At 37.3% G+C, this 18,682-nt stretch overlaps 1 protein-coding gene across 1 annotated transcript in view; it reads right to left on the bottom strand.

Annotated features, from left to right (window-relative positions):
- The window catches only part of CNTNAP5 (contactin associated protein family member 5), a 1,042,386-nt gene that overhangs the window by 205,242 nt on the left and 818,462 nt on the right, over positions 1-18,682 (bottom strand). Inside the window, exon 14 of the mRNA XM_061440248.1 lies at positions 7,515-7,671. Within this exon, the coding sequence (XP_061296232.1) occupies positions 7,515-7,671 (157 nt within the window). The remainder of the gene's footprint in view (positions 1-7,514; positions 7,672-18,682) is intronic.

The raw sequence follows: 18,682 nt of genomic DNA, 5'->3' as shown, positions 1-18,682 counted from the left end.
ATTAGACCTGTCTTTACAAAGAAAACAGCTCAAGGCAAATGTATAAAAATATAGCTTTGGGAGTGGCGTGTCCACTTCTGACTATGCTTTGATAGCTGAGAGAAAATCAATCTGCAGCAAAAAAGTTTAAACTTTGAGTAAATATTTCTGGTGAGAAAATAAAAGGTGGGTAACAGTCAACATTGCAGTAAATATCTGTTAATCTTAGAATGATCATAGCCCAATTTGCAAAAAACAGAGAGGTAAAAATGCCTTTACTGGAAGTCATTCACCCATTATACATTCATGGCTTCAGCACCATTTATTAGATAATTTCTTGGTGGCAGAGAGTGCAATCAAGGGCTAACAGTGATTTGAAGCTCCAGGATGCCACACACTGAGTAAAAAAGAATAACCTAAATATCCTGCTTAAAAAAAAAAAAAGAACAATAGATTTCCTTTTTTCGATGATCAGATGACCAGAATATAAACTTTATACCATTTTCCCTTTCTATTCTGTGCCATGTCATTTATACAAGGCAGAAGTGAAGACAAGAGGCAAAGAACAGAGTGACTGAAAATCACAAAAAATATCTACGCTTGCTTATGAATAAATTCAAGTATGTCCTGCTGTTAGAAAAGAGAGCTTCATCTTAGTTCTACCTGGTTAATTGGATGAGAAAACTTTTTATCTGGGTCCGGAGCCATCAAGAGGAGGCACACTTTGGACCATCTTTCTGCTCCTCCATCTCAGCACCCAACATTGTTTTTATTGTGCTACAACCATCCTTTGTGTCCCAATTTGTTCCCTTCCACCCAAATGACTGTTTTTCCACCTCCAAATGCTGTCTTGTGAGATCTCTAGGCATGAGCTGTTTGCCAACCTCCCTTCCTGCTCTCAGCAGCCCATTCGTCTGAAGTTATTAAGTCAGAAAACCCCCGACTGAGAGGAGGTCTAGAGGCTGAGTCACTCTATTGAAGAGAAGTTCCTGTGCAAACAATCATTCACTGTGAGACTGTTATTCATTACAAGTTTTCTCATTTCTTTCTTTCTTCCTTTTTAGTTCTTCGACAGGGATGGAAACCCCTGCAGAAGTCAGCTCTATAGTACACCTGTTCAGATGTCTCTCTGAGGCTTCCCTTTATTCAAAGGAATCATGTTCCTCCCTCCACTCTCATCCATCTTCGGAGCTGCTTTACTTTCATCTATACCCAGAGCATACTCATTTTTTCTTATTCACTTGGCACCCATCAAACCTCATCAAAGGAAATCAACCCTGAATATTTATGGGAAGGACAGATGCTGAAGCTAGAATACTTTGGCCACCTGATGCAAAGAGCCGACTCATTGAAATAGACCCTGATGCTGGTAAAGATTGAAGGCGGGAGGAGAGGGGGATGACAGAGGATGAGATGGCTGGATGGCACCACTGACTCAATGGACATGAGTTTGAGCAAACTGCAGGAGATGGTGAAGGACAGGGAATCCTGGTGTTGCTGCAGTCCATGTGGTTGCAAAGAGTCTGACATGACTTAATGACCAGACAACAACAACATTGAAATATATGATAGCAAGTAACTCAGTTACAGAGGTTGCTCAAAACAGAATAAAATATCAATTACTAGAGTCTTGGAAGACAGTTGAGGCTCTACTTGGCTTAGCAGAAAGCAAAAAACGCCTTGCAGTGATTATGATTTGAGATGTCCTGGGAGGGGTCTCTTTGGCATCCTCACTGGCTGCTATACAAAATGCAAACTCAGCAACTCCTTGGATGCAGTCAGCAAGGGTACAGATTTCTACCCAGCTGGAATTTCCCACTCTAGCCCCTTAGACTTTATCTATGATGCTTAGCATTTCAGAGCCTTGGTTTCCTTTTCTGAGGCAAAGAGATAATAAAACCAACCCCAAGTGTTGTTGAGATAATTATATGAGATATAGTGTATACAATGCTAAGAAGACTTCAATATATGAGACTTTTCCCCCATTTCTTTTATTTTTAATTGAATTTTATGATACTTTTAAAAATCAAGTTTGATCCATGAAGCAGGGCACCCAAAACCAGTGCTCTGAGTCAGCCTAGAGGTATAGGGTGGTGAGGGAGGTGGAAGAGGGTGCAGGATGGGGGGACAAATTCATGTTGATGTATTGCAAAAAACATCATAGTACTATAAAGTAATTATCCTCCAATGAAATAAATATAAAATGTATTGAAATATAGTTGATTCACAATGTTGTGTTACTTTTAGTTGTTCAGTTCAGTTCAGTTCAATTCAGCCACTCAGTCATGTCCGACTCTTTGAGACACCATGAATCACAGCATGCCAGGCCTCCCTGTCCATCACCAACTCCCGGAGTTCACTCAAACTCATGTCCATCAAGTTGGTGATGCCATCCAGCCATCTCATCCTCTGTCATCCCCGTTTCCTCCTGCCCCCAATTCCTCCCAGCATCAGAGTCTTTTCCAATGAGTCAACTCTTCGCATGAGGTGGCCAAAGTATTGGAGTTTCAGCTTCAGCATCAGTCCTTCCAATAAACACCCAGGACTGATCTCCTTTAGGATGGACTGGTTGGATCTCCTTGCAGTCCAAGGGACTCTGAAGAGTCTTCTCCAACATCGCAGTTCAAAAGCATCAATTCTTCAGCGCTCAGCTTTCTTCACAGTCCAACTCTCACATCCATACATGACCAGTGGAAAAACCATAGCCTTGACTAGACGCACCTTTGTTGGCAAAGTAATGTTTCTGCTTTTGAATATGCTATCTAGGTTGGTCATAACTTTCCTTCCAAGGAGTAAGTGTCTTAATTTCATGGCTGCAATCACCATCTACAGTGATTTTGGAGCCCCCAAAAAATAAAGTCTGACACTGTTTCCACTGTTTCCCCATCTATCTACCATGAAGTGATGGGACCAGATGCCATGATCTTAGTTTTCTGAATGTCGAGCTTTAAGCCAACTTTTTCACTCTCCTCTTTCACTTTCATCAAGAGACTTTTTAGTTGTACAGCAAAGTAATTCAGTGATATATATAGATACAGATATTCTTTTTTAGATTTGTTTCCACTATAGGCTATTACAGGGTATCCGTTTCCTTTATAAGTTATTACAGAGTATAGTTCACTGTGCTATATGGTAGGTCCTTGCTGATTACCTATTTTATATATGGTAGTGTGTATATGTTAATTCCAGACCCGTAATTTATCCCTCCACCACCTTTCCCCTTTGGTAACTATAAGTTTGTTTTCTTGATCTGTTTTCTAGATCTGTTTCTCTTTATAAATAAGGTTATTTGTGCCGTTTTTTTCAGATTTCACATATAAACAATATCTTATGATATTTGTCTTTCTCTGACACTTGACATTTTTGAAAGACAATATTATCTAGGACTTGTAATATATCAATGTGCTATCTACTAAATGCTATACTAGCCCAAGTCAGAATTCTGACTAACTTTACCAAGAGCAGAAACTTAAGGGAAGTTTATGAGGTAAAAATGTTTGAGCTTTCTTACAAACATTCAGACACCAAAAGGAACACACCTGTCTGAAACAAAAATTTGAAATGCAAGGAAAGCCAGCTTGACCACATGTTATCTAAGAATCAGGTTGGAGGAATGTTAAGGAATATGATTATTCCCCAATGGTGTTAGATTTCATACTTTAAATAATAATGAACACATTTCAAAAAAGCTATGCCAGGTTTCATTCTGAGTGCATATTCCACGTCCACAATCCCTGTTATAGACAAAGCTGTTTCATTGTTATTTCACATACAATGAGCTTCATGATCTGGATTTGATCTTCTTCCCTGTCTACATATCATGTAAACTGCACACATGAAAACTGCAAAAACTACACTAAGATACTTGTATTTTGAAGAAGTAGCAATTTTTATATTATTACATTTCTGTGTCTGAATAAATGGCAGCACTTAACTGTACTATACTACCTTTAGTTACTTTTTCTGGTTCTTCAAAACTTACCTATAATTTTCCTTGAAATTAAACTATCCCAGCCCAAGTGCATCCTAGGTCTGACAAACCTGTGCTTATATGTATAATGAAACTTATCACACTAATGCATTTATTGCTAAATAATTAGCCTCTACTGTTCCACTGCCCTGAAAGTTCCTCAAGGGTAAGAATTATATGCCCCTGGCTTTCTCTGTAAAGCAGACTGTCTAACTGCCCAGAGTAGGCATTCTTTTGACAAATGATTTAAGAGTAAATGTCAGATGGAACAGTATGCACAGTTGCCTGTATAACAAATTATTTCCCAGAATCACTGATGACAGATTATAGCTTGTCCTAAGAAAATGAAATCTAGAAGAGTTAAATCAGAATCTGCTGGGACTTGCCTGGTAATCCAGTGGTTAAGACTCTGTTTCCACAGCTGGGGACCCAGGTTCGATAGCTGGTCAGGGAACTAAGATCCTACATGCCACAGGGCCAAAAAAATTAGGATCTACTCTCTTATGAGAATGATAGAAGGAAATTCCTAATTTCACCTGGGTTGGAAAAGTGAATCAGAAAGCTAATTTGGGCAAGAATTTCATTTAGTATATAGTGATTTACTATATTGCAACCCCTAGATAGTATTGTCACTTAACAATGTTACCTATCACATCCTGAAAGGTTCTTAGTATTTTATATATATACTATATATTATATATATATAATCTATATATGAGATGCTCAACATAACTCTAGGACATTCTCTTGATCCTTCATAGGTTAATTGTTGAACAAAACCTACATCTAAAATTAAATGTTTATGCTGTAATCAAGGTTACTTGCCACATAAAATGGCACATGATAAAACTTTCCCCCCTGGCTTTAAAGGGACAGTAAAAGGTTATGAAATATGCCATAACTTAAGTTGGTGGAGGTATGATGGCACCAGAGTTGAGGAAAAGTTTTCCTGAGCCTTGATGATGAAGTTAAGAGGAGGGCTTCAAAGGCTAGTGCACAAGTGAGAAGGTCAAAGGAAGGAGATTCTGGAATGAGAGTAGATGAGATGATTGATGGAAAGTCCTGGAGAAGGGAGGGTAGAGGCACTTCAATACTTGATAGTCTAATTTTCCACTTTTAAGTGATGTGATGTGATTCTCTCCCTCAGTGTTTAGTAAATTAAGTCCAGCTCTGGTCATTTGTTCCCTAGCAAGGGATGGCACTAAGGCAGCATTCGGTATGGGAAGGGCTTCACCAAAGGAAAAAGTGAGCGAAGATTAAGCATTCAACCAAAAAAAAAAAAAAAGAAAAGAAAATTGAAGGCACTCAGGAGAAACACTTTCCTTTCTCAATGACTCTTTACATTCTAACCCCCCTTACTATCTTCTCTGATGATACAGAGTAAAACAAAGGTGTTTGCACGTAAGTCTATAAATTCATACATTTCTAATGTCAGCACACAGCAAAAGAAAGTTAAAGAATCAAAATATAATGAGTGAATCAAACTGCTGGTTGCAGAGGATTTTGATTATGTTTCCCTGGCCACACAATCATGTCATTTTTTCACATGTCTCTCAAGCTTGTAGTTGCCATTTTGGGATCACTTCTCCTCAAAGGTCTATTACATTCATCTATTCAGCTAGCTACCATCAACTTATACGGTACAAAGGATAAGACTTTGGGGAAGTAATGTTAAAAGAGACTCAATATTCAAAAAGAAGGAGAGTTATTTTTTATTTGTAGATCTATAAGATGAGATAGAAGGCTCTGCAGATAGAGTGGAGACCCCAAAGAATGGAGACATATAGTTAACTTTATCTGATTTGCCATGTTAGGAGAAGGGACCCAGGTGACATGACTCAGGACCCAAGCAGCCTAAAACATTCCGAAGCCATGGACCATTTAGTGGAGCCTGATGGAGCCATATGTTTGATCTTTTCCTCACTGAACTAAGGTTTAAAGCAGACCTAAAATTTTATCTGAAACAGTCCTTGGTGTTATCAACTAAAACAGTGAAAGAAAAACATTTAAAAGTCATTTCCACTAGGTTGGGAGCAGTTTGACACAGGAATTCTTAACTATACTTGAGCAGTACTTGATGAAGCAAGCACAATTTATAAAACCAAAACTAAAACCAAAGAAGGTCTTAAATTTTTCAAAACCAAACTGTCTTTGGAAATGTTCTGTGCATATTTGCATCATCACTACAGTGAAAAAACAAGCAATTGACCAGGAGGGCAAAGGAAAAGTAGATGTCATGGCCATGAGAATTAAAAACTAAATTTATCTACAAAAGTAACCTGGTATTGGGGAGTTCAAATTCTGGATCTCCCTTTTAATAGATGAGTGAGAAAATAATTTAATTTCTCTGTAATCTACATTCCTCAACTGTAAGATGCCAAAGTGAGAGGATCATAAAAAATTAATAGGTTTGCTTTCTTTGTAAAATTTATGGTTACTGAAGAGGAAAGGGGGGAAAGGATAAATTAGGAGTTTGGGATCAATGGATACACACTATTATATATAAAATGGGTAACCAATAAATAACTACTGTATAGGTCAGGGAACTCTACTCAGTATCCTGTAATAACCTGAATGAAAAAGAACCTGAAAAATAATAGCTATATGTTTATGTATATCTGGGGCTTTTCCCTGGTGGCTCAGCTGGTAAAGAATCCACCAGCAATGCGGGAGACCAGGGTTCAATCGATCCCTGGGTTGAGAAGGTCCCCTGGAGAAGGGAACAGCTACCACCTCTAGTATTCTGGCCTGGAGAATTCCATGGACTACATAGTCCATGGGGTCACAAAGAGTCAGACACAATTGAGCAAAGTTCAAAAACAAAATATGTATAACTATATCACTTTGCTATACACTTGAAACTAACACAACATTGTAGATCAAGTGCACTCCAATATAAATTTTTTAATCATAAAAAGGATCTACTGTATATTACAGGGAACTATAGTCAATAACTTGTAATAATCTATAAGGAAATAGAATCTGAAAAAGATGTATGTGTGTATATGTACGCCTGTGTGTACTGTACTGAAACTACCACTACATTTTAAACCAACTGTACTTTGATAAAAAATACAAAAGAATTAATGGGTTGTTATGAAGGTTAAATCGATGTTCAATAAGCGTAAATTCTCTGTTTTTACTGGCAATAATAGGGTTGGCTGGTGGCTGGGTCGTTCATCAGTGAGGCAATGCAACGATAAAGAAACAGTCTGTGTAATTACACATCCCTATCTCCCATATTTTTTCCCAAAGCCTATATTCTACACATTATAGAAATGCCAGCTAAATTGCAAAGCTAAATATTACATTTCATTCTCACATTGAAAATGGAATGTTGAGAATATAAGATGATGGTGTTGCCACATGCTTTATGTTACAAACTTTAGTAATAGCCCTAAAAGTACTAGGACTGGCAATTTCCAGAGTTAAAAACGATCACCATCATTAAGAAGCCCTAGTTCATATGGAATTTCTCGTTCATGTCCCTTTATTTTATGGGATATTTTATGCATCTCTTAGTGGGCTTCCTCCACAAGTGCAGAGAGATCAGCATCCCCATTACCATTCATCCTTGTCAGCGTCACAATTGCAAAAGTGTCGAATGTCCAGGCAGCTCTCATCCAGGCCACAGTCGCATTGCTGAACTCCAGGAGGGGCGCCTCCCCAGTAGGGTTGCCTTTCATTGGACCGCCCAATCCACCAGGTCAATGGAGTTCCATCTGAAAAACAAGATGCTTCACAAGTCAGAATGGAGCAAGTTTGACATAGCACAGATGGTGTCACAGAAACTGAGATGAAAATGTCTTGAAGAATATATATACATTGAATGTACATGCGTATAAATACATTTCATGAAAGTATTTATATGAGTATTTGTGTATAGATATCTATGTGTATACATACATACATACACACACATATAGAGAGAGATGCAAGGAAAGAGACAAAGAGATAGGAAAAAAGAAAAAAAAGGAAAGAAAAGGGGGAAGGAAGAACAGAAGAAAAGCAAGCAAGGAAGGAAGAGAGCAAAGGATATACATATATAGTGTGTGTGTATATATATACACACACACATACTTCCCTCCCTCCCTCTCTTCCTTCTTTCCTCTCTTCCCTTCTGTTTTTTCTTCCCCTTTCTTTCTTCCTTTTTTTTCTTTTTTCCTATCTCTTTTTCACCTTCCTCTTTCTTGGTCTCACTCGCTCTCTCTCTCTCCCTGTCTCTCTCTCTCTATACACACACACACACACACACACACACATATATATAGAGAGAGAGATATCCGTACACACATATATATATACACTTTTGTGAAAAGTATCTCTAGAGAAGAATACTGAGTTTTCACAATGTTCAGACTCAGAGTCACAAGCTCAGAGGCTAATCAAATCTGGCAGGCATATCACAATTGAGTACACTGGGCTAGATTTTAGACCAACAAAATTGAATATATAAAAAAATCAATTTTTTTTAAGTTACAAAAGGATAAACAATAGCATGAGGGCCAAAATTAGCCTGAACTTAGTTCGCAGTGGGGAGGGGTACACATGAAAGTTGGGGAGGGAATGTCGGCTCAGAGGACAGGATGGCTCTGTTTTACCCCCCACTGATTTCTGACATGACAAAGACTAGCTCCAAGGTTATCATATCTTTTGAATTTTTTAAAAAGTCATAATATTTCAAGTACAAAGATTTGGACAAAAATATTATGAAAGTCAATACTGCATGGGTCAATGAAATCCCTTTGTATGTCATATCTAACCCATACAAAGCTAGTATGTAACCTCTAATTTGTGGTTTATGTAATTAATAGAAAACTTTTTTTTGAGTCTTGTCCCTGTCATTTTTTTTCCTTTGCAAAGTTTAGTAATATATGTTGAAGTTATCCTCTATGATTGAAAAATTTAAGCAGATAAAAATATTATCCAGAAGATGATAATACATCCAAAACAACAGATATATATAGGCAGAGATGTAGGTGTTAATACCTTAGGTTGAAAGAGGTTAGGCTTAGGTTCTTTTTGGGAATAGCTGATCTGTTTCTGTTTGGCATACAATAGACACTTAATGTGTATTTATCTTTTGAAAATGAAAGAAATGATTATTGAAAGCTATTTTCATGATTTATCATTTTAAACAGAATAATAACATTTATCTGAGAATGATATTAGCTTAGAATATTGCCTTGTCAAGATTTGATTTCATATACAACTCCTGATGTACAGATATATAATTTATAAATTATTCATGTATACAAATAGAAACAACTTTCTCTGAATTGTATTAACTGCAAATATCCTTATGGAAATCACTGAGGCAAATAGGAAGAGAATGACAATCCAGAGCTTCCAAGAAACTGCAAGTAATGAGAAAAAGATAAAATGGGTACTATGAAAACCAAAAGCATCTTAGGGATGCTGAGTTGGGGACAGACTGAAGGACTGTCCTCACCTGAAAAATACTACTCTTCACTCTAAAATGTTTCAATTCCCATAGGTATACTCATGTGGATATATGGCAGAAACCAACACAATATTGTAAAGCAATTATCATTCAATTAAAAACAAACAAAATAATTCTTGCATTTCTAACCTCATAGAACTGCTCTGAATAAAATTATGTACACAAGAAAAAAAATAAAATAAAATGTTTCAATTACCTTTATTACCTTTTAAATTAGAATTCCAGTTAGAGATGTCTGTTAACCACCGTCTTCTTTTTAAAGAATAATTCTAAATCCATTTTACTTTGTTCCAATCAGCTGTAAATCACTGGACAGTAGTTCTAATGAACTGCTTTCTTTCTGACCACTAGCTCAGATAAGCCGTATTCAAGTGGGTTTATTTAGAGCAAAAAGCATTTTCAGGCCTGGGGTAAGCTTAAGCGGATCATTCCAGTGTGTGAGTCCAGGTAACATAGGGGTAAAACATTGTGTGTTTAGACTTTCCTGGTGGTATAGTGGGTAAGAATTATCCTGCCAATGCAGGGGACATGAGTTTGATCCCTAGTCCAGGAAGATTTCACATTCTGCAGGGCTACTAAGCCCATGGGCCACAACTACTGAGCCTGCATGCTGCAACTTCTGAAGCCCGTGTGCCTAGAGCCTGTGCTCCCCAATAAGAGAAACACCCATAATAAGAAACCCATGGACAAAAATGAAGGGTAGCTTCTGCTTGCCGGTACTCCTGTGTACAGCAGTGATGACCCAGAGGAGCCAAAAGTAAAAACAAACCAAAAAAACTTTGTGTGTTTGAATAAGTTTTCCCAAGTTGGCTTTAAGTACAAAAAATGGGAAGAAATCTCTCCACTTCTCTCTCTTGGCACTGTCTAAACCTCTCCTCCATTGTGTAGAATCTTGATCATAGTGAAGTTCGAAGTCATCATGGATTATTTTTATTTGTAAGCTAAACTAAGGTTGCAATCATTAATAGTGTTATTATCAGCGGTCTTAGTTCTGAACAACCATCTTGTGCGTGCAAGCTGGTGCAAATGTTGCCTTTTAGTAGTTTCATTAGCTCTTATTTGGTACCTTATTCCCCTAGAGGTGCCATTAGCATCCCAAGATTTTGTTTTGCTTGGAATCTATCAGTGCCTGTACCAGTGAAACTTGGGGTCCCCTCCTCATATCTGGAAATCATTATAAAATTTGCAAATTGTTTTGACTGATTGAATACCAATGAGCAAAAATTTAAGGATGGGAAACATAGGAAATAAAGACAAAACACACACAAATTTGAAATCAGGAGCTTAAAATTATGGTTTAATTTTGGCCTTCCCTTGTAGCTCAGTCGGTAAAGAATCTGCCTGCAATGCAGGAGACCTGGGTTCATTCCCTGGGTTGGGAAGATTTCCCCTGGAGAAGGAAATGGCAACCCACTACAGTATTCTTGCCTGGAGAATCCCATGGGCAGAGGAGCCTGGCAGGCTACAGTCCATGCAGTCACAAGAGTCAGACACAATTTAGCAGCTAAACTACCACCAATTATCTTCTTAGATGTCCCATGTTTGTGCTTATTCCCCTGTAGAGTACAAGTTGAAATACAACAAATGGAGAAACTGAGGATTAAAAAGGGTGACTGATTTGCCTTCATTCAAGGCCCTAATTAATGATGTAGTCAGGAAGAGAATTGGCACCCCTTCTTCACATTTTGGGCATTGAAGAGATTGGAGTCACAGCATGTGGTATCATGGGGCTCTTGCAAGTGCTAAATATCCCTGCCTCATTGATGTCTTCATCCTGCTACTTGCTTTGGTCCCTGGAACAAGAGTGGGATGGGGTGAGAGGTGGGAGGGAGGTTCAAGATGGAGGGGACATATGTATACCTATGATGGATTCATGCTTATGTATGACAGAAATCAACACAATATTGTAAAGCAATTATCTTCCAATTAGAAATATTTTTTTTAAAACAATGAGGTTATATCAGCTTTGAGTCTAGACCTTAAGAAGCATGCATGTTTCCACTGCTCCTGGGAGCGGGGTGTCTCTGACATGGCGGGAGAACATATTTGAGATGATCACAGCCTCTCCAGGGGGACCTCGGGATGTGGCACATGGAACACCTGTCGTGTGTGACACTCAGACCTGTGAGCATCAGTCCTGAGCATTGCATGCCACTGAGTTTGGCAACAGGCAGCATAGCATTATTGTGACAATTGCTGATCAAATACAAATCAAATATCAACGACATTCAAAAATTCTGTTGGATGATGCAGAAGTAAACACAATAATTAACAATGGTCCTCCTTTCAATTGCAATTTGGTTGGCAACATGAATAAAGAGGCACACCAGAGGATGAGGAAAATACAGAGAAACATCAGTTCTGTTATGGCCCAACTAATTTTCTATCTTCTGAAGCATAAATGGAAGCAGTCAGAGCAGACATTTTAGCAGCTGCTCAGGAAGTACCTTTCTTTACTCTCACATGTTCCTTACTTGAACCTAATCCGGGAATTAGTTACTCCTAGTCCGTCCCAACTCAGTTCCAATTATTGGCAGCATAACCCTGACTCTCAGGCCACCTTTGCCCCCTTCAAACATGTTGCTTGGATCTTTCTGCAATTTAGAGAGCAGTTTTCCCCAACGGTCATCAGTCTCAGCTCTTGTTTCAATGCTCTCACTCATGCGTTACTTTGAAGTTCTTCATAGAACTTTGGAGAAACTATTCCCATGGCTGATCACTGGCTGTCACCTGCCACAGCCTCCACCCATAGGTGATGTAAGAATTAAGCTTTATATATGTATATATGTATTTGGGATGGAGGTGGTCTCCTGCGCTTCAGGCAGATTGTTTACCGACTAAGTCACCAGGGAAGCCACTGTATATACACACATATGTAAATAGACATGATTTATAAAACAATATGATTAAATAAAATGATATAAATTATTAGTGTGCACTACATTATATCATATATAATCATTCCATTCAATTATTTCTTAAACCTATGCTGTAAACGTCAAGGGGATATATCCTAATTATATAAAGTTCAACAGACTTTCACTGTCCCAAGGGGGTGCATAACATTTAGGGAAGAATGTTATATACACAATTAAAAGAAATGCAAGTCAAAATGAGTTTAGAGTCAAAATATAGCAATTAATAAAATGGTAGGAAAGTCCACAAGAAGAAACCATAAATTCTCTCCAAGATTCCTGAAAAATGTTTCACAGAAATTGTTTAAGTTCATGAAAATGGAAATGGTAAAATTTGACTGGAGGCTTGGTGTTGTGGGGACTTCAGCAAATGGTACCACCAAAGAAAAAGATATGAACAACAGACACAAGGAAAGGAATCCAATTTTCCCTACAGCATCATTAGGAAGCAACTGTTTGAAATAATGAGATTTCTGTACAAACTAAAGATATGTTATTTCACTGATGATATTTAAAGCATTTTTGAGCTTAAAAATAAGAGGAAGGAGCCACCAAAGTTGTAAGGACAAATAGTTACAGTGATCACACCCAAATGTTTCATTTTATGATCAAAACATCAAAATGCTGATTTAGTAAAAAAGATTCTGAAAACCAAAGTCTTTCACATTATCTTTCTTTCTAAAAAGAATGTAATCTATAAGAAAACATTTAGACAGAAAGAAAAACAACCTCATCCATATCACAAAATAATGTTAGGCATTCATCAAAGTCAATCTTGGTCTTACTGCTTGCTGGTCAGGATCATTAAACCAGAACATATGTCTAATAGTGTGATTAAGAGCTAGTCAGTGACATTAGAAATTAACATTTTTATAATGTTGTTCAACATTCTCTTCTCCCTGCCTATTTAATTGAAGTGAGCCCCAAAAGGAGGGGTGTGCAGAAAAGATTAATGATACCGCCTCTCAAAACAAATGATAAAAGTCACTTTGCCGAGGTCATTTCAACCTAAACTGAACAAACCGCTCTAGAATGTGCCATAGGGATCCTTCATGTTGAGGCAAAGAGGTAGACAAAATGATTCATTTAAATGATTCTATCTGCATTGTTTTAATTTTGTGAAAGAATATAATGACTCTTGGCATTTTGATAGTATATTTTATTGGAAGAGTTGTAATGAAGAATCCTAGCAAGGTTAAACAACTTGTTCAAAGTCACATAGTCACTGAAGGCAAATCTGGACTCAAGGCTCTGAGTCCCTGAAACCCTCATGTCCTGAACAACTATCTTCCCCAAAACTCACAGACCTTCTGACTTTTTAATGTCCTAAAAACATATGAAGATAATGTGAGTCTTTCAGGGAAAAATGTCAGCTAGTGAAAATGGCAATTGTTATAAATTAATAAGAACTGATAGTACTAAATGAACACTGTATCATGGCAATGTGACCTTTAGTTTGTTACACAATTTCTCTGATAGGACAAACTTGAAAGCAGTAGTTTCTAGAAGTGGGGTGACAAGAATGGTGGGGGATTTCTGTAAACACATCAAACTAATGTGAGAAGAAAGAAACCGTCATTGTGTTAAGACCCAAAGACTTGGGGAGAAGCTTAGTATGAGTTAACCAATATTGATCAACATACTAAATAATTAATGAATAGGAAACAAATTTAGAAAATAAGATAATGTCTGCACATGCTCAGAAAGAAAGAATTGCAAGAAAAAAAAATCTGTCTATTAAGACTCACGAAGCTTCCCTTGTGGCTCAGCTGTTAAAGAATCTGCCTGCAGTGAGGGAAACCTGGGTTTGATCCCTGGGTTATATGGGCACAATAAAGGACAGAAATGGTATGCACCTAACAGAAGCAGAAGATATTAAGAAGAGGGGGCAAGAATACACAGAAGAACTATACAAGATAACAATAATGGTGTGATCACTCACCTAGAGCCAGACATCCTGGAATGCGAAACTGGGCTTTAGGAAGCATCACTACAAAAAAAGCTAGTCGAGGTGATGGAATTCCAGTTGAGCCATTTCAAATCCTAAACGATAATGCTGTGAAAGTGCTGAACTCAATATGCCAGCAAATCTGGAAAACTCAGCAGTGGCCACAGGACTGGAAAAGGTCAGTTTTCATTCCAATCCCAAAGAAAGGCAATGCCAAAGAATGTTCAAAATACTGTACAATTGCACACATCTCACATGCTAGCAAAGTAATGCTCAAAGTTCTCCAAGTCAGGCTTCAACAGTACATGAACCGTGAACTTCTGGATGTTCAAGCTGGATTTAGAAAAGGCAGAGGAACCAGAGATCAAATTGCCAACATCTGTTGGATCATCAAAAAAGCAAGAGAGTTCCAGAAAAACATCTATTTCTGCTTTATTGACTATGCTAAAGCCTTTGATTCTGTGGATCACAACAAACTGTGGAACATTCTTAAAGACATGGGAACACCAGACCACCTTACTTGCCTCCTGAGAAATCTGTATGCACGTCAAGAAGCAACAGTTAGAACTGGATATGGAACAAGACTGGTTCCAAATTGGGAAAGGAGTACATCAAGGCTGTATATTGTCACCCTGCTTATTTAACTTATATGCAGAGTACATCATGTGAAATGCCAGGCTGGAGGAAGCACAAGTTGGTATCAAGATTGCCAGGAGAAATATCAGTAACTTCAGATATGCAGATGCCATCACCCTCATGGCAGAAAGTAAAGAAGAACTAAAGAGCCTCTTGATGAAAGTGAAAGAGGAGAGTGAAAATGTTGGCTTAAAACTCAACATTCAGTAAACTAAGATCATGGCATCTGGACCCATCACTTCATGTCAAATAGATGGGGAAAAAATGAAAACAATGAGAAGCTTTATTTTCTTGGGCTCCACAATCAGTGCAAATGATGATTGCAGCCATGAAACTAAAAGATGCTTGCTCCTTGGAAGAAAAGCTATGACCAACCTAGATAACATATTAAAAAACAGAGACATTACTTTGCCAACAAAGGTCTGTCTAGTCAAAGCTATAGATTTTCCAGTAGTCATATATGGATGTAAGAGTTGCACTATAAAGAAAGCTGAGTGCCAAAGAATTGATGCTTTTGAACCGTGGTGATGGAGAAGAAGCTTGAGAGTCCCTTGGACTGCAAAGAGATTGAACCAGTCAATCCTAAAGGAAATCAGTCCTGAATATTCATTGGAGGGACTGATGCTGAAGCTGAAACTACAATACTTTGGCTACCTGATGCCAAGAGCCACTCATTGGAAAAGACCCTGATGCTGGGAAAGATTGAAGACAGGAGAAGAAGGGCAGAGGATGTAATGGTTGGACGGCATAACTGACTTAATGGACATGAGTTTGAGTAAGCTCTGGGAGTTGGTGATAGATAGGGAAGCCTGGCATGCTGCAGTCCATGGCGTCACAAAGAGTCAGACATGACTGAACTGAACTGAATTGAAGGCTCATGTGTCTATTTTTTATTAATAGTCCTCATTTTTAAGAAATCCAGCACCAATTGAGCATTTAACTATTCCAGGAAGTTATATTCACTTCCTATATCCTACTTCAATCAACATTATCTAATTTTGCAGATGAGGAAACAGAGCTATTAGACAGATGTTGTATTACTTGTCCAAGGTCACACAGGAGTCAGTGGCAGACCTTTCCCAAAGCCACAGTGTTCTCTTGTAGGTGATTACAATATGCTCTTGTTCCATGTCATAAAAGGTATTCTTATAGCATGAAACAGGGTCTTCAACAGTCTGCATCAGATAATTTGTCTCTCTGATTAAAATCTTTCAGGTTTGCTGTCTCTACCCAAATCCAGCTTCTCATGGGTTTTTACAGTGGCTGATCATATTCTGTCATGTTCTGAAATTTGATCCTGAAATTAAATCTCACCCTTTCCCAGTTGACCTTATTTACATTACTGAAAAGTCACTCCACTATTTTTTCAGGTGTACTTATGACCGCCTGAAATCATACTTTTGTTTGTTTGTTGTTCATTTGTTTAACACGGTCCTCATATGTCATTAGAATTGTGGCAAGAGCTTTTAAATCTTGTTCACTACTATATCTTCAGCATGTAGAATGTTCCTGATTTGTGCAAAGAATTAAATATTTGGTGAATCAAAAAATAACTAAATGCTATTAATAAAAAAGAAAAGAAACATCAGTATAGAAGGATTTCACACAAATCCTATAATTTTTTTTTCAGAAACACATATAATTATGCTGCACTTAGTCTTTATAGAAATATATGCATCTTTGGCATTTTATGCCATCATTGAAGACATCAAGCATTTTGTGTCATTTTAGTGATAGACCCAGAGCATGACACCTATCATGCCTATAAATGTGCCATAGAAAGAGATCACAGAACATAAAAGTGTCCATGTACCAATTCATTTGTGTATTTAACCAAATGACATAAAGTGTCTGGACAAAACACTTGTCTAGTTAGAGTATAAAAATACAGAACAAATATAAACCCTGCCATTAGGATCCTCATAATGTAGTAGATGAGGAAAAAAGTTAAAAATCACTTTTAATACAAGTTAGAATAAAATAAATTTGAAGTAGAATTTTAAGCAACATGTGAAAAGTCAGGAGAAAAAAAGGCTCATGTTTAGTGAAGAGGACAGTTGTGGAGAAAACTCCAAATTCATCCCTATATTGAAAACACTTGCCATTTCTGTTTTCCAACCAGCAAAATAAAGGTGGTTTTCCATATCATTAGCCTTCAGAAGCAGGTTCACACTGTTTGTCATTTAGCTCTCCTAACAGCTCTGTGAAGTTTTTCATTTTTATTTTACAGAAAAATTGAAGCTAATAAAGGATTAGTACATTTTTCAAGATCACACAGATAGGAAGATGAATTTAGATCTTGTGGGTCAAACTCCAATACTGTTTTTATTGTATGTTATAAAACCTAATCCTATGACAGACTGAAATAAAAACACATCATAAATCTTCACAGAAATTGTTCTTAAATTGAGATTATGAGTATGCATCAAATAATTATTGGTAAAACTACAGGGTATTATTGCATATGTATTCCCACTATCTTAGGACTATTTCAAACTGCATTGTTTTCCTATTTATTATTTATCTAACAATCAAACAAAAGTGCCTGCAAACACAGGTGTTCTAATGATTAACATTGTTTCCAAGACTGATTTACCCAAACTCCTATAATTTTGCTTAATAACTACCTAAGGAAGTGACAGGCCAATCTTATAACCAGGAACCTACTGAGATTTCTCTCTAGAAATCCTAGTTTCTCAAAATGTAGTTGCTGTCTGACTTTAATCAAAATAATCTGGTGTGCTTCTAAGACTATAGGTTCACTGCAGCTTTTCCCAGACACTTAGGGAGTGAAGTCCCCAATTCTCTGTTTCTATCATACTCATAAAGTGATGCTAAACTACTCCACACTAAAATTTTACAATCACTAGTTAGAAGGTTCATATTCAAACTGCTAAAATAATCCTTTTATTTTTGAAAAAAAAAATTGTATTTAATGACATACAGATTGTTAGTACTAGTAAGCTTAGCCTCAGATTTATTTCCATTACAAAAACACACACAGTAGGTTGTATTTGTTCTAGCTAACAAAAGATATCATGATAGGAGAAAATGAATAAAATATATAACAGAAATTAAGCTTAACTTGTAACTGAGAAAAAGATCACGGAAATTTTTATGAACTAATCCTTATATTTTGTCTTTGTCTAATAGAAAAATGGTTAGTGTGCATGTGATGCTGCTAATCATCTCTTGAATCCCCTAGAAGCTTCCTCAGAGAATCATCTCCAGTTTCTCTAGCCCCTCAGAGAAGTATCTCCCACAGTTATCCATCCCTCTCTAGCCCTCATCTCCATCCCATTCAGTTCCTTTTATTTAGCAAGTTCTGTTTCATACTTTGGAAAGATGAGGGAGGGTCAGTTCAAATTCTCTTAATTTTCTTCTACTCTGTCTCACAAAGAAAAAAAAAAAATGGCCCTTTCCACTTCCTATGTCAAATGTCTCCCATGCTCACTTTGCATCTGCTTTGATGAGAAGATGATGAAACTAGTCCTCTATCTATTGTATTCTTTTATATGTCTACTCATTGATCTTTCCACTCATCCATCCCCTTAACTTTTCACCAGAATCCTTCCCACTCACAACTCTTTGATGGGCCTGACGCTTGGAGATATGAAACATTTTTCTTTGTCTTTCTTCATAGATATTTCATCTATTACTTATACATGAATGTCTAAAAAGTTTAGATTTCCCAGACCTTCATTCTTTTCTGGGTTGTTTGGTGGACACAACAGTTCCATCAGTATGTTCCAATATTTCTTACAAAGCAT

This window comes from Bos javanicus, chromosome 2 (genome assembly GCF_032452875.1).
Source record: "Bos javanicus breed banteng chromosome 2, ARS-OSU_banteng_1.0, whole genome shotgun sequence".
Taxonomy (NCBI): domain Eukaryota; kingdom Metazoa; phylum Chordata; class Mammalia; order Artiodactyla; family Bovidae; genus Bos; species Bos javanicus.
Note: the sequence above shows the minus strand (reverse complement) of the source record. Positions and strands in the feature narration are given on the sequence as shown.